The following is a 23604-nucleotide window of genomic DNA, read 5'->3' on the forward strand; positions in this document are numbered from 1 at the left end:
AGATTTAACCGAGCTTTGGAAGAATCTTAAATCCAAGTTTGATCATCAAAAGACCATTTTCTTTTTGCATAGACATCATGATTCGACATGTTTATGCATCTTAGATTTTTTAAATTGAAATGTTTTCAATAGTGAAATATATCACATTATATTACAACTACAATTGTGCATATAAAGCATATTTGAAGAAGAAATGATTGATAAAACTCTCTCTATATTTCTTCTTGCATCTGCTATGCTTGCACAATAATATAGGAACATAAAATTTAAAAGTCTTCTTAATTTTATATCCTATCTACTTACGGAAAAACAAAATGAGCTACTCTTGCGTAATGCAAAAGCTTCTCCTATTAGAATCGTGGTTCTAGAATTTCATACATTCAATATTTCAAAGTTTACGAAAAAATTATATAAACATAGGAAAAATGCTCATAAATACTAGGGCAATCATGGTCATGGCTATTTCTACTCATATAAAAAGAAAAAACATTCTACTATTAATTACAATGAAAAAAATAAATCTAAGATGCATTCTTGCTGTAAATACAAGATGATTGGATATTTAGTATATGCATTCCATATTTCAAAATACTTTATAAAAATGTTCTAAGAAAAATAAGAAACTTTGAGCTGAGGCTTGTGAAGCTCATACCATAGATGCATCCATAGATTTAATTGATATTGATGCTTTAGAGGCTTATGTGAATAATAAAACCTATGATGATGAGTCAAATGATGCCTTCATTGATTTTGCAACAATATATACTATCTTGTGAGATAGACAATTTTTTACTCAAAAATCCTCAACTTAGCAAATTAAAAATTTGATGACCATAGCAAGAACGAATGCATTTTGTTCCAAGATGGAGCATTGATAGTAAAATTGCTTATAGGTTTCATCATAAAATGTAAACATGCAATGTTTGCACCTTCAATACTTTGGAGTTTTATCACCTATCGAGATGTATGTACCAATGATTATCACCTTTCAACCACCATTCTAGATAGGTGGGAGATTTGATTTTTGTATAAAACCATAAAGTTATTAAAAAAGTCTTTGTTGCAACAAATAATTTATATTGGATTGCAATTTGGCCTTCCATTATATTTAATTTTGCATCATCTATCACAAAGAGTCATATTTTTTTATAGCATAGATGATTGAAACATCTAAATCCTACATTATTTTAGAAGATAATTCTATGTATAATTAGTCATAATTTAAGACCTATAAATGTAGTTTCTATGAAATTATGTTGTGCATAAGTACAAGGTAAGATGATTCCTTGACCTTTAATTTAGAAACTTCTGTAAGAATTACCATCAATGCTTGAAAAATTACATGGTGATATTTGTGGTCCTATTAATACAATATTTGAACCATTTTGTTATTTTTTAGTCTTTATTGTTGCATCAAGCAAATAATCACATGTTTTATTATTATCAACCTAAAACATGGTGATTTCCAATCTTTTATCTATGCTTATTTATTTTTGGGTATATTTTCTTGATTATCCTATCAAAACATTGCATATGGATAATGCAAAAGAATTTGCATCAAAATCTTTTGAAGACTATTATACTGCAAGAGAGATTGAGTTGACATATTGTGTTTTATATGAACATGTTCAAAATAGAATTGCAGAGTCATTTATAAAGCATATACAATTCATTACTTGATCACTACTTCTTCAAGCAAATTTACTTATATTTATATGAGATCATATAGTTTTGCATGCTGCAACATTAATATGCCTCCATCCTCTACTCTTAAAATTAATATACCAAAAGAGATCATTTTAAATCATGTTTCTAATATATTTCCACTTACGGATGTTTGGTTTCTATACTTGGACTCCAGTACTAGAACATCAATGGTGTACCATTGAAGCCCATTGACAAGAAGGCATATATGTTGGTTTTGATTCACCAAACATTATTTGTATCTTTAATCTATCAATTGATACATTATTATGTGTATGTTTTCAAAAAAAATATTTAAAAAAAAAATATATTTCCATCTTTTTGAAGATGAGTATCTAATTAACAAAAAAATAGAATATTTATATTTGGAGTACTAAAAACGTTTATAATGAATCTTGATCCTAAAATATCTTTGACTAAAATTGAAGTTGCTAAGATTTTGTATCTTAAATGGATTGGAGATGAAATATTTGATGGCTTCAATGATGCGCCTCAAATTACAAGAATTTTCATTAATGAAGCTCAAAATGCACCTACTCAGATTGCAATACTATTAACTAATATACCTCAAGTTATAACATCAAAAACTAAAAGGATTCATGCACCAAATAAACAATCATATAAGAAGAAGAATATAACATTTGTTGATTATAGTATTGTTATTGTAGAAATATTGTCAAGGACATGAACTAAAAGATGATGCATAAACCAATGAAATCCGTGTAAAAAAAAAGTGACAAAATAGAAATAAAGAAGTACATATATTAAAAGAAATTAGATTGGCTTATTGCCAAAAGACAAGAAAACTTAAGACTCTTAAAACTAGACTAGAATGAAGAAAGGAGTTGACAAGAGTGAAGAGGGCTTCACTCTTGTCTCTATATATACTATCTAACTAGGGGCTACTTGGCGATATTCTATAGGACCTCCAATGTGTGTTGACTTTGTAGGATACTTGCCTTGACTTACAAGGCAAGTTTTTCTACAAGTGAGCCACATAATTAGCTTGGTCTTCAAGCTAACAACATGTGTGACACATGGCCAACTTGTTGACCACGTTTCTAACCCAAAAAGTCAATTAAAGACATTTATAAAGTCAAAGCAGAATCTATAAAGCTTTTATAGAAGATATTATAAAATTAACTTGCTTTTACTTACTTCTACTTACTTCTACCTATTTATACAAGTGATTACTAGCTTACATGCATATATCCATGACAAGTACCCACTAAACCTACGGAACCATTAATTAATGATGATATGTCTATATAAATATTATTTTATATCTTCACCTCATGTAATAGAAAATCTCTAAATTAAGAAGAATAAAACTAAGTTGAGTACAAAATAATTTGTTCTATATTGTATTACAAACTACATTTGGAATAGACTATCTAGTATAATAGATGATTCATTTGCATGTATGATTACTTAAGCTCTTTTTTACAAGGAAGAAAATCTTGAATCTCAAACCATTGAGAAAGTGATGCATCACTTTAACTGATTAAAATAAAAACTGCCATTGAGGAAGAATTTGCCTCTTTATATAAGAAAAAAAATCTTTGGTTCAATTGTGGATATTCTTACATCATATCAACTAGAATATAAGATAGTATTAATATGCAAGTAAGATCTTAGGGATAAAAAAATCTACTATAAAGCTCGTCTTATTATCCAAGAATTTATCCAATGATTTGGTATTGATTATAAATCCATGTAATTTTTAGTCATGGATTCAATTACATTTTGATATATTATTGGAATGGCAATTCATGCCACCTTTAAGATATGTCTTATGAATGTGATAACTGCATATTTGTATGGTTCTTTTGATGCAAATATTTATATTAAAGTTCCACTTAATTTAGAAATAGAAACTCCAAATAGACTTGCTCCATGACAATATCATGGTATTAAATTATAAAATGTCCTATATGATCTTAAACAATCTAGATATATGTAGTATCAATATCTTTGAGTTTATTTAATTATAAATAAGTTTGGAAGTAATCTATTAATTTCTTATTTATTTATTAAATGAGATAAAATTATTATTGTCATTATTACTATATATGTTAATAATCTTAATCTAGTGGATATTAGATTTGCATATGTTGTAGCTATTAACCTACTTATCCATGAATTTGAAATGAAAATATTAGAAAAAATAACTTTTTGCATTGGTCTTTAAATTATTCATTTAAAAAATGATAGCATTTTTTTCTATCAACTAACATATATTAGACAAATCTTGTAGAGATTCAATATGATTGATGCTTATCTATTGTTAACACCAACGATTGAATATGGTCATGATGGTGATGATCTATATCTTTCCTAGAAGGGAGAGGAGGAAATATTAGAAGATTAGTATTTATACCCTTTAGTGGTTGGAGCACTTTTATATTTAGCCACATCTACAAGACAAGAAATTACATTTATAGTTAGTATTTTTACAAGACATAGTGCACGTCAAACACTCTAACATTGAAATAACATCAAACATTCATTACATTATTTAAAAGGCACTGAAGATTTGAGATTATACTATATACAATCTGCAAATCCAAAATTAATTAGATATTATAATATAGGATATAAATATGATATTATAGCAATTAAATTTCAAACAAGCTATTTATTTTTAAGACATGAAGGTGTAATATTATGAAAATTAGTGAAACAAACTATAATTACAATTTTATCCAACCATATAAAAATTATTGCCTTACATGAAGCATCTTAAGAATGTATTTGGTTGTAATCAATTGATAAACTCATTTAGATAACTTATAGACTTTCATATGATCATTTTTTAACTATCTTATATGAATACAATAGTGTTTGTATTCCACAGATGCAATTTGGTTTCATTAAAGGTGACAAGACAAAGCATATTGATCCAAAGTATTTTAGTTATATCCATGACTTGATTATTAATCAAGCACTTTAGATCAAGAAAATTGAATTTGCAAATAACCTTATTGATCTCCTCACCAAAGCTCTTCCTTTGTGCAACCATTGCTGACTTACTTATAGCATTAGTGTGCAATGACTTGCTTTTCTCAAATAAAAAAAATTAATGAATTCTTTAAATAATTAAGAAAAATGATGTTATACTCTTTTTTCTTCATCTATGGTTTTGTCCTTGAATACTATGAAAACCTTCTCTTCTTTTCTTTCTATACAAGAAACAACCATATCAATACAATCTCTTATGTATATATGTGCTCATTACTTCCAGCTACTCTTCTGTCACTCCAAAATTCTCAACACTACTCACCTATCATTTGGCAAGTTTGGAAGGCAATGACTATAATCTAGAATATTCTACTTGAATTCAATTCCATGAATAATAATTCATGCAATGATAGTAATTTAAAGAATTGAATCTCAAGAAATTTTTACAAAAGTAATGATAATTTGTCTTATAATTCAAATATATATGAACTTCATTAATATCTATAATACACTGTTAATTAGAAAAAAATGATAATTAAATAAATCTATTCATATCATGTATGTATATATTTAAAAGAACAAAAAGAAAAGAACAAAAGAAAAAATCATGAAAATTTAGATTTAATACTAAAAATTGACAAATAAATTCTTCAATAATCATTTTTTAAATAATTTTTTCTATGAATAATTTAAAAATCACAATTCTATAATTATAAATCAAAATATAAATTTTAATTTTTTATTAATATTTTATTTTAATACTTTATTATATATTTAATTAAATTATAATGATATTTATTTTAAAATATAATAAATAAATATTTTTATTTTTAAAAACTGAGATTTATATATTATTTTTTAGTCAACATGATATTATGCATATAAAAGAGATTTATTTTATATTTTTAAATAAATTTAATATATTTTATAATGAAGTTAAGAAGTGAATTTATAATTCTTATTATTATTTATTTTAATTCTATTTCTACAACATATTAATACATTAATATTTTTGGATATGATCTTATATCTAGTTTGATTACAATATATTACTCAGAATATATATTACTTAGAACATATCAAACATAACAGTGTATTCCTTTAAGATTTTAAGAAAAAATGTAACCAATGACAAGAATAATCAAATTACAAGTTGCTCACAAAAATTCTAATAATACGATTTTCTTTATTAAAAAAAATCACAATATTACAATTTGGAAGATTAAACATTGTCTAGGACTAAAAATATCAACATTCAGCAAATTATATTGATTAGCTATTGTGGAGGATTTCCTGAAGTAACACTCTTTTAAATGCCAGTTAACAATGTCCTATATATATATATATATATGTTTCAATGTCTTCTTTACATTTTATAAAAAAATTCATAATAAAATTATATATATATATATATATATATATATCCACAAACTCAATTATCAAATACATTTAGTCGTGTTGTGATCGCATGTTGTGGCTGAATGGTTGCTGCTCATGGCATAACATTTTGCATTCGACTACGTTTACTTGCGGCAAGGATCTTGCTGTCTTTAGATTGAATTCAGATATTACATAATCATGCGGCAGCTCACGAATCTAACGAACTCCGGAATGCCGCAATAGCCGGCACGGCTCTTCACAAATTGATAAGTGAGACTAAAAAAGTGCGCCGGCGTGTAGAGGGATGGAGAGCTTGTGCAATGAATCGTTTCTCTTTCGAAGCTGAGAATTGTTACTCGTGCCAACGTTGAAGAGATGCTGGTTTTTCGTTCCATTACTATCATGGTTTGTGCTCTAGAGCCGTTTTAAGAGATTCGAAACGACGGCGCGGAATATGAAAGTTTGGTGTTACCTTGTGGCGAGTGGTAGTGAGCGTTTGGGTCATGACAAGATGGTGTGTTGTGTTCTGGACGGCGGTGTCCTTCCAGTCGGGACATTCGCTCATGTAGCTGCGACTTCGGATAGAGATGCTGTCGGAAAGGATGAAAAGGTCCAATGAAAATTAGTTGAGGGAGTGAAAGTTGGCGTCGACCCCGATTTATTGCAGTAGGTCCTGGAAAAATGGCGTGTAACTGTTGTGAAGATGATGGCAAAGATATCACCGAGCCCCATTGTCAGGAAGGGAATGCTGCAACATATGAAGATGCTTCCGGAATGAAAGGAATGACTTGTGGATTTTCAATGTCGCGGGGCGAACATGAGGGACAGGGAGGATGTGACCGAAGTGAGGAGTGCTTCAGTTGCGCAAGTACAGATGGTAATGAGGAGATGTAATGTTCACAACTTCGTTTTCACTTTGCGTCGCGTATGACAATTTGAGTAATGTGGATCAGCAATGTCTTGTACCAAGCATCAGAAGCCTTTGACCAAGTAATTTTGAAAGCTCGAGGCACAGAATGTTCCGGGTTGGGATACGTCCAGTTCCTGTACTTCTCTTTGCTTTAGAACCGGCAAGATATTTGTACCGTAATACCAGGCATTTATCACTTGCAGTGCACATGAAGTTAATGTGCACAAAAATGAGCTCACAGTAAGCAGTCGGGAGGATTCTCTAGAAAATCACATCGTAGTACAGATGAATTACAAAGCATAAAATGATGTGCATCTAAAACTAATCACTATTACTTGAATGTTCGCAGACTGTTTGCAACTTTTGGTTCCGTAAGTGCAGCCTGCAAAGGATGCTGGGGTGACATAGTCGAAGATTGCAAAAACCAGGATTGTACTGCCAATGACATCGCGCTTTGTGGAGTGGAAGACCAATGCAGGAAGCAGCATGGCTTGCTACCATGGGTCATAGGCGATGGGAGCGTGTGCCAAGCAGTTCCGAAGTCGTGCCTGAAGACCGAATTTGAGGGCAATGGAGCGGATGAAACGAAAGCACATGCTTTGCCGCGATTGACTATGGTTGACCCGCAACTCCGGAGTGGGGGTTTAATGGCACCTCCTCCCTCCGGCGCCGCATCCCTTCGACGCCTTTGCAATGCTCTTCAGTGTGCGCTGAGGAAACGTGTTGAAAGCGAGCGTCACTTGAAAATGATAAACAAGGAGCTTAAAGTAAGGTAACTTTCCTCTCACTAACCTACTTTACGGCTCTCATGTCCTTGCAACTCAGTTAATTGATTGTAGATGTCTTCCCAAAATTTGTTTTCTTTAAAAACAGAAATCATTAATATTAGTTTCGTTGTTATTATTATTTGTGATAAGAGAAATTTCTGTTGCCATGCCCCCCATGTAGCTTCTGACAGGCAGTGGCACAGGGCATGTGAGCAGGTTAGAGAAGTGTCTCTTAGAGCTTGATGTGGACTCCGTACAGTTGCAGCTCGACACACTGAGCGAAGAAATGAAACAAACAATTTATCTTCTGCGCAAACTTGCTGAAAAGTGCTTCATTTAATCATTCCTTGCTCTAGCTATGCTCCTCCTGAATTTGACGGAAATTGTCTTGAAGAATGTGCTTACCACAACTTGTTTTTGGATGCTATAAAGATTGCTTTAAAACAGTCAAGTTGTTTTGCACAGAAATGCGGAATTAGAGAGACAGAAGGTGGTTGGTGATAAAAAAATTAGCGCACTAATAACGGAGCTGCAGTTAGAGAATGCCTCTCTCAAACGGGAGAGATCCGTTCTATTTGCTCTTTTGCAATCTCAAAGGCATAAGCTCCAATCTTTGAGAAGCGACTTCATTCCAAGAAGTTGCGTGGTACCTGGCAACTCTCTTCCTGATTCTGCAATTCCTGTGGAGGTGGATTCTACACTCTAAAAGACACTTTTTTGTTTTTAAAAAATTCTAACAGTTTCATGTCATTCAATTTCTTGACGTGTGCGTTGCGTCAGGATGTGAAAGACCTCCATGAAGAAGTGGATCGCTCAGCCTCGCAGAAGGAGTCGGACATATATCAGTCGATTGTTGAGGATGAATGTCGAAGGTACAATTAATTCCTGTCACCATTTTCACACATATACTAAGGTTTGGCTGGAGCGAAGTTCGCATCTCATTCATGAATAGCCTAAACATAGATCTTCTTCAAACTAAATGCAGGAACGCTTAGAAAGAGTGTCGCCCCCAGAAGATTCTACCAGAAAGACCCTCTGTTTCACCTGGGGTAACTCCACAATGCGATTATTCCAACTTAAGAAATTTTCTCTGTTAAAGAACTATCAGCAAAATGACATAATTTCGTACACACAACAGTCACATTTTGTTTTGGTGTCTAGGTCGGTGGTGTTTGAAAGAATGAGAGTGCCTCGTATCCTAACAAGACTGACGAACTTGGATGTTTGGGCTTAGTTCATTATATTGTAGCAGATATTTTCGTTGACTTCCAGACCGACTGCTGGATGGTATAGGACACGAATCGAGTTTGACACCTTCAGCAGATGACTAGGTGCCCCGACAATCATAAATACTCATCTAGATTGAGAACATGTCCAGTGGGCTTTAATGAAAATCATTTGCTTCAAGATGTGAGCCAGTCAGGGCTTCCTTCCTTTGCACGTGTGCACGCAAAGTTCTTTTCCTCTTAAAACGAGAAAAGGCGGGATCCTGCTAAAGTGCACTTTCCACTACTTCCTGACTGTTGGTAGTGAATTCTGTCGGTTTTGTGAATCACTGCTCACCAATGCGCACTGCTTGTAATTAATTTCGATCGTTTTGTTCCGTGTTTCGAAGGCAACCTAGAGGAAAGATGTGATAGCGTTTTTGTAGATTTCCGAGATTGCCTCCAAGCACTGATGTTTTCAACATTTCATGCTGCATTTGGAAGGTTGGGGTCTCTCTACTTATCTCAATGATGTTGGTTTCGAAGCAGGACCTTTCATATCAGGACGGCGCATCACAACAGAATATTGGGAGCGATATTACTTTTAATGCCCCCGACAGCCACGACAGCATGACGAACCAACACTTTTCATATCCATGCGAAACTTCACAGCAAGTTGAATAGGCATGAGTTTTGATAGACATGAAACCTTGAGCTAGTTTAGAACTGGAGAGAAACTAACACAGCAATTGTATGAACCCTAAAAGCAAATTTACTGGTACACTATCAATTATCACATGTTTCTCCATTTGCCAACTCCACTGCAACTAAGAACGTTCAAAGGAAACTCTGCAATACATCTTTGGAGTAACTCAACGATAAAACTAGGCAAAACTTTAACATGCTTCCATTCACATAGTACTTGTGATGAGTATATATAGCCCATAAATAGATGCACTAAATATTCTATGACAAGCCAGGAGCCGTTTGTATGAGATTACTGCACTCACTAGAGCTTATTATACCAAGAATGAAGACACATTAACGAGTACATTTCGCCTATTTCCATCTTAATTAAACTAGAGATCTATATCTAGGTACTACAGAAACTAGAGTTCTGACGGTCCTTAATTGATTATACTAGTAAAAGGTGATGGGCTGATTTCCATAAATGACGATAGTTCGAGTCAGTTAATTCATTTCGTGTTGAACGGGGACCTAGACCAGGTTCGGAATCAGACCATTCCATAAACAGTCACGATGAGGACCCACATCCTTCAGCAAGAGCTCTAGATTATTCAGCTCCAATAATCTATGGTTTGACTCTCCGTTCATCCCATCTTCCTTTCCTCCTACATGCTGCAATTTTGCACGCACTCGTATGATTAACACCATTACCTCACATGTTGAAGACAGGAAAGGATCTAAGTGTCATGTCTAAAAAGGAATAATCTTCCATCTTTACATGTTGAGCCGGAAGCACCGCAGCAGATAATACATACGACCGAAAATAACAGCACGGCACACCAATACTTCATTGACCAACTCGAAGACCTGACAAAGTTTGTTTGAATTTGGACTCACCAGCAAAAGTACCCATAGTTTGTAAGAAGCTGCATATTCTCGCTGCCTGCATGCATCATCCAACGTATCTGAACGGCACGCAGAAATGCAAGCATCAGCAAATTGAAGCTCTCTTTCAGCAAGCCGGGCAGCTTTGTGAGAAAACTCCTTCCCTTCAGATAACGGAGTTGTGTTGCCACCATCATTAGATACAACTGGAAGTGAGGTCGACTTGAAGATCTTCGAATTGTGGCCGAAACCCCAGATCAAAAACCGCCGATGTAGCCATAAAGCCTACAAGTGCAGCAAATTTGTCTCGAGGTAATTAAAATATAGCAGGAAATTTTGTGGATCAGAAGCACTACATCTCACAGAACTTGCATGTATTGCACCACTTACAAGTACTTCGTCAAAATGTGGACTTCGGCTTTCAATGACAATTTATTTATAATAGAAGATGAAAAGTAAAGGAACAAAAGGCAAAACGAATATAAAGTACCTCGCGACCAAAAAAACGTTCAATCAAATCCTTGTTCCAGGATAGTTCCTCCTGCAGGTAAAAACACGTAATCAGTTCGGAACGTCACGCGATTTCTTGTATCATAATCAAATTGAAACCTAAGAATCACTTAGGAACAGGGAGAGCAATCATCCGCATCTTGGTGATCAACAAGGCAAGTACTGCTGTCCTTGACAGTCAAACTCGAGAATTCAAAATAATGGACTCAAACTAAATCACTCAGCCTCATTTTATAAGTCCACAAGAATACGTGCTCATAGGTAATAATGAGCGCATGAATTACCTTCCATAATTTAGTCAAAAGCTGCGGGTTCATAGACAAAGCAGAAGATAAGCCAGCCTGGGCTCTAGAATCGGCTAGAGTTGGACAGCTCACATTCTTGCTGTTGGGCGTTAATCCAGCTTGAAGTAGACCTAAAAGAAGACACTGCAATTATATTCTCCCACTTAGTAAGGAATCCAGTAAAGTAATGCACCGAAACCAATGAGAAGCGGGTTTCATGACTAGAAGTAAATCTACTGCCTAAATATGGAAGCCTAGTTTCTTGATGCAGAAACTCGTGATAGTAAGAAATCATGCTAGAATGAACTTTCACCAGAGTTTCGTACAGAGTATAAGTTCTTATTACCGAGTCTATTTACAAATAAGGTCAGTGTTAGTCCTCTGATTTCCAAAAAGCAGCTAATTTTCTTACATTCTGATCATGAGAACAAATCTTAATGCAGTTGAGTCATCCGTGAACGCTGAATTAACTATTACGAACTTCCAACATGACCTGAATGAAGAATATAATATTATCTGATGCGGCAAAAAGGGGACCAACAAGATGATGAGTGACAAGGAAAAGTTAAAAGAAACTAACCCGTCGATAATGAAAGCAGCAGTTATCAGCTACATGTTGTTGCGCCCATTTCTTTGTGTTCTGTAATTCTGAGGCTACCTATATCACAAGAAATATAAGTCACAAGAACAACTTTAGCAAGAGGAATATTCATATTCTTTCATTAAGCTAGAGTGTACTTTTCGTGCAGAATCATAGCCAAAATATCCTTTTTCCTCGAACAGAAAGAAAGAAAGAAGAGGGGGCGCATAGAAATCCGTAAAAAACACGACATGTAACCTGCTTAAGTGACATGCGCGAGACAAGCCAATAGCGATGGCGCCACGCTCGGTAGTTCATCGTCGACCTCTACAACACCAGGAAACAGCTACTTAGAATTGGATGATAATTACAGAGTACTACAGAATCTGATGATCACGTTATTCGCTGTATTTGTATGGCTCTTTCTCAAAACACTAAAAAAAGGTCACAGACGCAAGAGATTGGAGCCATTATATTAAAATCACTTCAAACTCCATAGTTGATTTTCCTCTTCATAGGACGATGATGAGAGCCACATCATGCTGAAAGAGTTCGGAGGAACGGTTCTTACAGTCGAAGAACAATGAAGATCTACAGGAATGCGAGTAAATGCGCAAGATTGCTCACATTCAATCGAGCCATTATGGATTGAACAGAAAATGTTTCAAAAACTGGAAGGAAGAACTAAATCAAGAAATTTTAGATGATTTTAGAGGGAAAAAATGATAGTATACCCCAGCAATGGCCTCCACAAGCATTGAGTCTCGTTCTAAGACTAAGTCTACAGTCTTCCAATGAATTCCAACTGCAATCATTCGGTTAATAATCCACCGCCTGCACAAGATGTGATAAAAGCTGTAACGTCAAGAAGACGAAATTGTAGCGTACTTAGGAAGGGGGAACTGGGCAAAGAAACAAGGAGGGTCTAAGTGAAACTATTTGAACTAGCATTAGTAACCATAATATGGTCAAAGCATATTTCTTACATATTTTATAATTGTGATTGCAATTTAAGACGTACAAATACCGAATGGTAAACCTGTACCAAACAAGTTGAGGCCTGGATAGATTGATATTTAAAGCCTAATGTAGCCTCAAAACACCTGAATGCATGAACTGTCACCAAATATAACAACTAAAAATTTGAACTGCTGAAAACAAAACAAACCTGTAAGCCCACGATTCCTCGCTCTTTGGACCGTAGGCTAATACCATCCCTGCTAAGCGAAGCTCGGACAAAAGAGATTCCTCAGTTGCCTCTATTCTCGATAATATACGCTTTCTGCACAAAAGTGATGTGTAAACCAGATTTGAACTATCTGTATCTAATCGTAAACTAAGGCATCTCAATTGCCCGTTTGCAACTTGCACACCCAGCACTGCATTCCAGAACTTCGCAAATAATTCGCGCGGCATGTGTGTCGAGAATTCTGCAATGTCATTGACCCTGATAAAGCATTCTACGCATCAACATGGACGCGATCGACCTAAGTGGTCATTGAGAAGCTTACCTGGCATTCCAGGCGCTTGCAAAGTCACTATTCACAATCACCAAAACTCTTGTGTACAGCATGAGATTCGTCTGCAGTGAGTCCTTGATAGATCCATTCACTCCATCCTTAATAATATTACCATGACCATTTACGTAACCATTAGCGTGTCCATTGCTCGAGCTAACTTCTGAAAGTTGAGAGGTGCAGGGGGACGGAGACGTGCCAAGACTTTTTGTACCAACCATGCATTGCATATATGCTTTCCTATTTGCAAGAAATTCCTTTTTAGCTACTTCGTAAATAGGAGCAAGAGCAGGTACAGCAATGGCGAGCTTGTGATGAGCACACCAAAATGCTGATTTGTCATACGGAAAGTCGATGACTTTTCCTTGCACATTGTTCAGATAACTCTGATCTGGATTGGTCCCAGGCGGTTCAGCCTCTACTTCAGGTCCATCAGTTCTCTGGGAACAATCCTCCGCGTACTGAATAGAGTCATCCGCTTCCTCTTGACCCTCAGGTTTTCTCCTTGTTTTCATGAAAAAGGGCTTTTCATGATCTAAAGAAAAATTGTCGAGAGAATGCAAACTCTCCAGTTGGGATGGATGCACAAACCCGAGCTCGTCACTGCAGCATACACCAAAGTTCAAGACTCAGGACAACTGTGAAAGAGGAGTCGGAGGCATTCCTTTCCAATGTTATAGTCCGACACAGCTGAAGTACTTGATTGAAGGATACGCATCCCCAATAAAATTCGCAAGCTAACGTGGAACCATACAGACCAGCACGAATTGATAAATGAGCACTGAAAAGCCAAAAATACGGAACCATATTACACCTAGAGTATCTGGCAACCGGTTTCTCAGACTGTGACGCTTCGTTCAATCAAGATTGATAAATGTCCTGCTAATTAACGAACGCAATGTCTAATTCAACGACTGAGAGGGTAGGAATTGAATCGGATAACTGCAGAGCTTTCATTAAACAGGTTCGTACGCTTCCTTTCCATTGAAACCTGTGGTTCCGAAACACTAATATTGTAGAAGACGTATTTCGCAAGAACATCATTAGAATCTTTCTGCAGGTTTCTCCTTAGCAACATACGAGTAACTTATCAAAGCCTCCCTAGCTTCCTCCAAGCTGTTTCAAGACATTTACTAGATTCGAGAAGAGTCCGAACACCCATATATTGTGAAAACCGCTGGGACACAAGCCAATCCTGATGAACTGTGTCAAGATTATTTCTAGTGAAGCAGCTAGCCGAGTGATCAAGAGGCGCCAAAGCATCTATTCGCTATCCAATACTGCAACTACCAAGTAACACAAAACTTAATGCAGGCTGTTGATGATTTCTAAATGTCTGGTCATGACCTCCAGATCACAACTAAAATAACCTAGCAACAATTAGAGAAGAATAATTCGATAGATAATTCAACCCTATGTCTACGACAACGCACGTTCAGACCACCACAGCAGAGAGAGGAACACAACGTACATGTAAGGATCACTTTCAAGGATCGAATCCAAGTGCAACACCAATCTCACCCCGCGCTGCCATGAATCCTCCTCTTCCGCCATCTCTTGTTCTCAATTCCAACCCCCTCTAATCGATCTCACAGCCACAAGCCTCCTCTAAACTCACCCCCTTCTGACCAAGCGTCCTCGCTGCCAGCCAAGCTCACTTTCTCAAAACCGCCATCCGATACCAGAGATCTAGCACCATCTTCATCTCCTCATAACCGTGATCCTGAAAAAATTAACAAGAAATCAAAAAAAATCACAACCACACACATACACACGATCAAATCGCAAGAATAATTAAATAAATAAATAAACCACAAACACTGACAAGATTAGCGTGAACTCATCCAACCAAGAACAGGTTAGCAATCACTGAGCAGAAGCATCGGAAGCACGCATGCAGAGGAAGAGAAAAAGTCGAGTAGCAACATGAACGCACGAGTGGAATGATCGGAATGCAAATCTGCCGAGGAAGTGAAGTGACAATGTGAGACAGAGGTGTGGATGCAGGGGAAGGGAAGGGAAAGGGGAGGAGAAGGGGCGAGTTAGACTGGAAACGGGTAAAGAAAGGGGAAAGGTGGGGAAAAAGAAGCAGCAGGGAGTTGGGCCAGGTCAGGCTGCGTCGGAGAATGCGGAGTGTGGCTAGGACTGAGCCTTCGGCGATCCACTCTGTCTCTCTCGCACTCGCACTCGATGGCTCGCTCCTGCAACGCTCTTGCAATGTTCTCCTCCACCTTGTGCCCTGCAGCACGCACCTGGCTATGGCGGGGCCCAAGCTCCGTCTTCTCCTCACAAACCGCCTCCTCCTGCTCGTTGATGAGGTCAAACCACGACTCCCTCACTGCCTTGGCATGGTTTTTCTAGCGGATGAACGCCTCGTGTGTCAATCGAACAAGAACAAACGAATAAGGTACGAATGATATATGCATCGTGGATGAATTTCGCGTTCCCCTTCATGAGAACCGAAAGCGCCGCCTCAACACAAACAAACACAGGAGCAGTTCGGCATTACATTGTATTGTATTGTATGTGTGTTGTATTTGTTGCGTATTACATTTTATTATAATCTATTGTATTCAGTATAGAGTATGTATCCATGGAGTAGAAAACTAGGTTCCATTCGCTGGCAAGAATCTAGCACCCGCGCATCGGTCTTTGGTGAAGTTCAAATGGATGGTTCGAACAACATTGTGTGAGTTTGAGACACATCGTTGATGGAGGTTCGGGACCGGGAATCGTTGTTGGGGTCGGGCACCGGCGGTGCCCACCTTTGGGGAATAATTGGAATGCACGGCTTGCGCTTTCGCTGATGCTGTTTGTGCCTTCACGAGGCGGTGGGAGCCAAACTGTAGCTCATGATTGGTGATTGGTTGTTTGTGCAAAGGTCTGTTGGAATGCAACCTGCTTTACAGCAAGCAAGGGAGTGTGAACTTCTGTTATGTTCAGGCTTCTTTTCGAAGGTCATATGTCTTGCAATGATAAGAAGGAATGGGGATTTTTGCTTCTGGCACTGTAGAGCTGAATTTTGAACCGTGGGGCACAAAAGCAGATTTGGGGCTTTCTTGTTTCAGCAGGGAATCGTGGGTGTTTTCTTTCTAGTAGTATTTCAGATGAAGGGGTACATGCACCCAGTCGTTTTAGGGTTCACAGATTTGTTGACTTGACGTTTCAAAGAATTTACCGAGAAATATTTATCCCACGTTGGAGTCAATTCGGAGATGGTGTTAATTTGGAACTTAATTCCGCATATTTCGTGTTTAGTTCCTGCGACCTCACCGTATGGGTTCCTCATTGGGTTGGAACGATGGGGAACGTGTGGGTATGGTTTGTGAATCTCGAGACTTCACCAAATAATGTTCTCAGCAGTCTTATCACTGTGAGAGATTGTTCTTGTACAATCAAGTTTTTCGGTGTGAGCATTTCACGACTGCATGAGGACGACACTGATCAATTTGTTGCTACAAGACTGCGGCTGGATGTGTTTGTGCCAGTACAGTGTACCCAAAACCATGCTGTCATGTTTTACCCAGGGAAGCCTGTGATGGAGATGGATAATTCAGATTTCCCAATTCCCATACTGACAACGCGTCGCCTTTGGCAAAAGCCATCTAAACCGTAGATGGTGAGCTGGAATCAGGTCTATCATCGCATTTTGTACATGTGTTGTGTTCATCTTTGTTGAGAATTGAGATTGAGCATCCATTCGGTGATGCTGTGGCTTTGTTGCCAACTAAAGTATGCATGAAGTTGATGAGCAGATGAAAGGGGTTCAGGAAGTTATGAATGCTTCTTGTTCATTCATACACAGTACATACTAGTTACCCTAAGTGTGGGACTTTGTCTACTGTAAATGTGTAACACACGAATATTGATAATTACGTGGATTGCTCGTAAATTTGTGTGAATTTATGAGGAAAGAGATAGGATTATCTGATGTTTTCAGTTGATTCACTGATTGAAGAGGAGACACATATGTTATATTGTGACTAAATAATGATGCAAATCCTGGGTGATTAGCTCAAGCAATTACTAACCGGATGTAGTAACAATTCCATTTGTTCTTTGAGTCCTGAAGTCAACTACAGAACCATAAATTAGTTTGTCTCACTACAAATCTCCGTTCCTCTTATTTTGTAAAACTGAAAACAAACATTGAGTTACTAGTCATCTAACAACCAATAATTGGCAGGTGATGGACCAAGCTTCAATCACTCCTTAGGAAGCTAAAAATATTGTAAGTTAAGGTTATTCTAATTACAATCTCATCAATATCTCTCAAGATTGATTTTCACTTCATGTAGTGAAAAGCAGTAGTAAAAGAAAACTGCCTAAGATGAATAATGACACGCATTCAGACTAAAATGCTTACATTTTTGGAACACTAATCCTTAATGTAAACACGCCTTAGACCCTAGTGAGTACTCATTTGTCTTAAGCAGTAAGCACTACAAGAACAAGCAGACGTAATAACGACACAATTACAGTTCACTGGCATCCACTGGACGAGTCCGTTTCTCAATTACAAAAGAAGAAAATAATATGGCACACGAGTTACTACGGCTATTGCTAATTAGAATAAGTTATATGGTACATCATCATAGCCCAAACTATGCTCCAAAATAAGCGATCGCCTACAACCTAACGCAATCATGAGGAATGAGCTCGCAAGGAAACAGAATAGCTTCTCAGTGGGAAGTTCACATCGTCCATCAGGTTACTGGTTGCACAAAAGATGTTGAAACTGTACACTAGGGAAAACCCTACCATAGGCTTACGACCAACAAAACTCACTGCATGCTAAATGGATGACTTTGAAACTTGATAGCTTTACATGCTGTGTCCAGTGCAATTGCCTTCGGAGAAAAGGTCACGTCTTTCCAATCTCAATTCAAAAGAACTTCGAAACCTTGAAACTCATGGTTCCACTTGCGTTGTTCTACTTTTGGCCCCTCCTGGGCAAGGACGGAACATAAAGTACAGCTCCTAAGAGCAAAACCTTCAGAGGTCTTGCACCTGGCAAGATAAAAGTAAATCTTTGCATAGTAGGATACAAGGAAGCGTGACTAGCACTAAAACAACCAAGGTGCTACGGGTAGAGCAAAGCGATGCAATCAGAGTAAGGGCAGCAGCAACTAGGCAGGCATCCAAATCCGTTATTGAATAACCTCTAGACATATCTTAACATGAGTTCTTCAATTTCCAACCTAGAACCGCATGGAAACCCTCCCTCAAATAGAGCAGCCTTAGAAAGTGGAATTGCATTACTCACGAGAGACCAAACCGATGTTGTGGAGAAAAAGCTGCCTTTCTATGCCTTGCTAGAGTACGACATTGACCATCGAGGTTGAGATAACTGGTCATAGTCAAGTTCTCCTTGATCGAAGGCTTGGAGTTGCCCCAAGAGAGACAGATCTGAGGGTGATGCAACTAAAAACTCAGGAGGCACATCGGGAATGTCACCGTAGTCGATACTGAAGCTACTCTCAGAAACAGCACCACCATTACTCCGCGAGGTTAACGAAGAAAACGCAGAAGAATTTGAAAATTCTCCTCCCCACTTGTTCACAAGATGACTCCTTCCTACGTCTACGCCTCCCAAACCAGGACCCAAATCATCAGAACCTCGCAGATTACTCATTGACATTGCCGTCATTGGCTCACTACCAGCAAGGAGGTTAGTAGAGCCCATGGCAGCAGGCTTAAGTTCAACATGACCCCTCAAGCTGCTCATATTGGGTAGAGTGTCCTTGCTACCACTCAACAAGGCTGTATAATCAGTGCCCCCGCCACCTCGCTGCCGACTATCGTGTTGGGCCTTCATCAGAAGGTCAAGCTCAAAAGAATCCAGCATCTGAGGCCCGGTCGGATCAGCTGGGGTTTGTAGGCTCACCAGATCTGTAGTCAGACCCACCCGACTAGCAGTTGTGCCAAGTTGCTTCTGTTGAAGACTTTGAAGCTGAACCAACGTGTTCAGTGTCGCAGCATCAATTTGTGACCCTCCCCGGTTTAACCCACTTATAGAAGAGATTGCTGCAGCACCACCAAGGTTTAGACCCTTGGTGCTGGAAGATGCTGTGGGGCGCCCGCCTGGTTGTATTTGCATAGTTCCCCCAAAGGTGCCATTCTCGGCCGCCTGAAATGAGGCTACAGGATGCGGTTGTGGTGTCACCCCAATCAAGCGCTTCAAATACGATCGATACTTCTGCGCTCAAGCAAACACATTCTAAATAAATCTTACCTTCCAATTGATAAGAAAACATATCTAAGTACTTGTCAGTAGAGAGATACTTTCATTTGAATAAATCAAAAGGTTAGAAAACTAACTTACTTGCAAGTGACTTGCTACGTTTTCTCGTGTAAGGCCTTGAACGTTCATAATATCTAGTATCTTCCTGGGTACAGCCTCTGCAGAAAAAAATGAAAGTTAGGATCACTCTACGTTTATGGCAAAAACTAATTAATGAGGTTTATGAACCCTTTACTGATGTGCGTAGATCTTCTGATTCGCAAAGACGTGTAGCATCTAGATTGGAGCTTACTGTCTACACCCAAGTAGTTAACAGCGTTGACAAACTGTTGATGAAGCTCAGGGGACCATACGATGCGAGCTTTCTTCAAATTATTCACGTCCTCCACAAGCTGAGTTTCATCTTCCAACCTTTCTTTTCTCTTACGTGATGTTGCATCAAAATCTGCATTATCTTGGTGCTTGGGATACTCATCCAACTCCCCCGATTCCTCTTTCGACACCAAAATTGGTGAAACAAGCTTGCGAACCACATGTTGCCAGATGTTTCTAAGTTCTTCGAGGCGGACAGGTTTTAAGAGATAATCACAAGCGCCATGTTTAATTCCCCTCATAACAGAATCAATTTCCCCATCTCTTGACATCACTGAAGCCATCAATAAAACGCATTAGCATGGCGAAAACCCCTTCGCTAATAAAAAGATACCCGTAACCTAACCCATTGTTCTTAGATTTACACAAAGAGAAATCTTGCAGACAAGGGTTGTAATAGCGGGCCTAGTATGGGATTAGCATTAATTAAAATAAAATTTTAAAAACTTACATCGTACCCTAGAGAGATCTTAGGATTACTATAAACCACAGCAGCTAATCAACAAAACACAAGCGGAACCGTACGGTATCCTCACTTACTTATTACAGGCAAATCCAACTCCAGCCCAATCGCTTCAAGGAGCTTAAAGCCGTCCATGTCTGGCATGTATACATCACTGATAACCAGATCAAAGTAACTACGATTCTCTCGTAGCATTGCGAGAGCCTTCGTAGCACTATTACATGTGGTTACTGCGGCACCCAAAAAACAGCCACCAAACATATGTATCAGGGTTGTATGTTGGTGGAATCATCTAAAATTGTGGATCTGAAACAGGATTATGATGATTCGCACAGAGATATAGTTGACATAACACTGTAAACAGATCCATTCAAATATACACCCTACTTGTGTAGGATTTCAACGAAATCAAGGCGAGCAAAAGGACACAATATGTAACTTATTCTTATGTTTAATTCAGTCGCTCGAAATCGCTTTTCAAGTTTTGAACGAACATAAAAGTGTATGTTCAAACTACATGAATATCCAACTAAATGCGGGCAGATCGCAACTTCGCACGACTCAAGCATACCAAAAAAAGAAAAACTTGATCCCGCTGCCTTATTAAATAAAAGGGAAGCTGGACTCCACGAAATTATTATGGCATGTACCAATAGAAAATCAACCAGGAAAAGATTATAATGTCCACACTTCCAGAGAAAGGCACAAGGAACCGATAGAAGGATTGAACTTAAAAGTTAACCCAAATTCACGTTTAAACTCAAACTCGAACTTCATAGATGCCATTGTCAAAGTGGACATTCCAACTACCACACTGCAAAGACATTTAAATTATGACAAGGTCACGTAAATTACTTAAACAGCCCTACTCAGTTGCATTACCTCAAGAATGAACACCTACAATTCGATCCGTGTTTGATCACTCAAAGAACAATACGTATCGCCTCTTTACTTTCATTACTATATAAAGCAGACTTGGAGGTACGTAAATGAATATGAAAATAAGGAAAATAAAAATGGCATAGATGAAATGGATAGCTCACCAAACGAATTCTCGAGAATTGAGAATGAGACATGCAAACAACCCATATAGTTATGGATGCTTACTAAACAATTAAAAATCCAATATCTCTTGAGATCAGACGTAGAATGATCAATAATAGATCAACGGTGTATCGACACACATTGGAAGTAGCGCTAGTGTCAAGGTTTCATTTCCAAAGCTTTCGCAAAAACATATATTTCATTCTGATCATTTTGATGAGTGAAATCTTGCGTACCGTTGAAAGTAACAAAAAAAGTATACTCAATATGGATGAGCAGCAATTCCCAACCCTGACTTGAACCGCGTCAAGCGGAATCAATCACAAGTAAGGTCGAGGAAATATCAGAACTCACTTCATAACTCCAACACACTAATGTTCCATGCGATACTTTCACCATACTCGAAAAAACAGAATAATTTGCACGTATCATAACGTTTAGACACCACAAAGTTGAGGAACTTATGATATCTGAGAAACCTGATCTCCAAGAGTGAAAACGGATCTAAATGAAACATTTTAAATTTAACAACCTGGATAAGTCTTTTCTTTAAATAAAAAGAAGAAAAAATTATAACAGACGACATACAATATACACCACTAAAATATTTAACCACTGAACGGAGCATATTTTCAGCAACCAGAAACACAGAAGTTCATACTCTACTCCCATGAAGATCGTAGGCACATTTCCCAACGCAAAATCCACCAGGTGAGCAAAGACAGGGGAAAATAAAAGAAAAAAATTACAAAAATCGCAACCCTGAAAATGTCTAGGAACCCTCACTTTACCCCCACCCCCACCCCACCACAATGTAATTCTTCCGCCCGGCCAGCTCCCACACTGATCGAACTTCCAGAATTCCATGCTCAACCACAAACCAGACCGCGGCATCTCTCTCAGCTGAAGTTGCAGCCCATTCCAGGCTAGATAAAATCCACACTTCACCTCCCCGTCCTCCCCTGACCCCAACGAGCACTTCCCAACACAACACCTCCTCCCCTCCACTCCCTCAACAAGCTCCCCCGACCTAAGGAAACGAATATCGGGGGGGGGAGGGAAAACCTCAACTCACCCGCGTACTTGCATTCACGCAGCATGCGCTCGAGAATTTTCAGAATCACGTTGTCGTCATCGACGACCAGCACCTTGAGCCCCGCGGGGGAGAAGCCCTCGGGGTGCGCCAGCCGCTCCATCCTGCCCTCCACCACTCCCACCACCACCCCTCCCGCAAACGCCAGCGGCTCACTCCTGACGTCGTCGTCTTAGTCGTCGTCTACCCTCTCTTCCTCTCCCTTCTCCTCCACTCCCTTCCTTCTCCTCTCCCTTCCTTCTCCTCCTCTCCCCAACCTGCACACCTTCCGCAAACCTCCCCTCTCCCTACACTAACGCCATACTCGCTCTCTCAAATCCCCGATTCTCGAACCCCTTGTCACCTTCTCGTCCAGATCTCTGCGAAGTCGTCTCTCTCTCGCACCCATGTAGGCACCGTCCCCAGGCATTACTACTCCACCCCAGCCTAGTCTAGTCGAGTCGAGTCGAGGCTACCGATCACCCTCCTCCCGGTCTCCCAGGCTCATCGCTCGCCAGGCTCTACTCCACCACCCTAATATCCCACCCCAAGCGACCTAGTCTCCCACTCCATACCACAACAACCCCCGACATAGAGAGCTCCCTTTTCGCTCGCCACCGTCCGATCCTTGCTGCGCCTCCGGCTCTGGCCTTGGCCATGGGAACGGCGCTCCCGATTCCGATGCCGCTCCTCCTCCGTCTCCCCTTCTTCTTCCTCCTGTGTCTGCTGCTCGTCCATAGATCCTGTGGGACCGGGACTCTCCTTCCGGCGCCCCCCTTTCGATTCCATTCCCTTCCCTTGCCAGCTTTCTCATTTCTTTCTTGTGTCATCGGAAGTGGATTTTTAGATGCGTAACTAGATACGCGAATCAACCTCACCTTCCCTGTGCTTCTTCTTCTTCTTCTTCTTCTTCTGTTGGTTATTTTTGTAACTGACCCGTTATTGTGGTGCTATCTTACACAACAATATTTAAGTGTATGTGTGTGTAGAATATGGTGTGGAATAGAATATTCTCATGT

At 38.6% G+C, this 23604-nt stretch overlaps 3 protein-coding genes across 16 annotated transcripts; 1 reads left to right on the forward strand and 2 right to left on the reverse strand.

Annotated features, from left to right (window-relative positions):
• Positions 1-6113: 6113 nt before the first annotated feature.
• Positions 6114-9725, forward strand: LOC112285155 (uncharacterized). 12 transcript variants are annotated; one of them, XM_073535152.2, is made up of 9 exons: positions 6115-6935; positions 7305-7727; positions 7939-8049; positions 8188-8410; positions 8513-8594; positions 8708-8771; positions 8884-8915; positions 9016-9053; positions 9477-9725. In XM_073535152.2, the coding sequence occupies exons 1-8, from the start codon at positions 6727-6729 to the stop codon at positions 9051-9053; spliced, it is 1182 nt and encodes a 393-aa protein (XP_073391253.1). In that variant the 5' UTR covers positions 6115-6726; the 3' UTR covers positions 9477-9725. The 12 variants fall into 12 exon arrangements, 4 of the variants coding, with proteins under 4 accessions (XP_073391253.1, XP_073391254.1, XP_073391256.1 ...); XR_012217835.2 differs by having other exon boundaries at positions 8884-9053; positions 9477-9528; XR_012217837.2 differs by lacking the exon at positions 8884-8915 and having other exon boundaries at positions 6116-6935; positions 8975-9053.
• An 83-nt stretch (positions 9726-9808) lies between these two features.
• Positions 9809-15722, reverse strand: LOC112285154 (uncharacterized). 2 transcript variants are annotated; one of them, XM_024525741.3, is made up of 11 exons: positions 15327-15722; positions 14862-15113; positions 13385-13993; positions 13042-13155; positions 12608-12707; positions 12132-12200; positions 11874-11951; positions 11294-11437; positions 10990-11040; positions 10512-10784; positions 9809-10286 (listed from the first exon to the last, which is right to left on the reverse strand). In XM_024525741.3, exons 2-11 carry the CDS (start codon positions 14942-14944, stop codon positions 10146-10148), a joined length of 1662 nt encoding a protein of 553 aa, XP_024381509.1. In that variant the 5' UTR covers positions 14945-15113; positions 15327-15722; the 3' UTR covers positions 9809-10145. The 2 variants fall into 2 exon arrangements, with proteins under 2 accessions (XP_024381509.1, XP_024381510.1); XM_024525742.3 differs by having other exon boundaries at positions 15317-15722.
• A 2149-nt stretch (positions 15723-17871) lies between these two features.
• Positions 17872-23147, reverse strand: LOC112284864 (uncharacterized). 2 transcript variants are annotated; one of them, XM_090251789.1, is made up of 6 exons: positions 22589-23147; positions 21750-21804; positions 20547-20699; positions 19927-20280; positions 19716-19792; positions 17872-19589 (listed from the first exon to the last, which is right to left on the reverse strand). In XM_090251789.1, the coding sequence occupies exons 3-6, from the start codon at positions 20662-20664 to the stop codon at positions 18696-18698; spliced, it is 1443 nt and encodes a 480-aa protein (XP_090107915.1). In that variant the 5' UTR covers positions 20665-20699; positions 21750-21804; positions 22589-23147; the 3' UTR covers positions 17872-18695. The 2 variants fall into 2 exon arrangements, with proteins under 2 accessions (XP_090107915.1, XP_024380962.1); XM_024525194.3 differs by lacking the exon at positions 21750-21804.
• Between the last annotated feature and the right edge of the window lie 457 nt (positions 23148-23604).

The sequence above is a fragment of the Physcomitrium patens genome, chromosome 7 (genome assembly GCF_059467195.1).
Source record: "Physcomitrium patens ecotype Gransden chromosome 7, ASM5946719v1, whole genome shotgun sequence".
NCBI lineage: Eukaryota > Viridiplantae > Streptophyta > Bryopsida > Funariales > Funariaceae > Physcomitrium > Physcomitrium patens.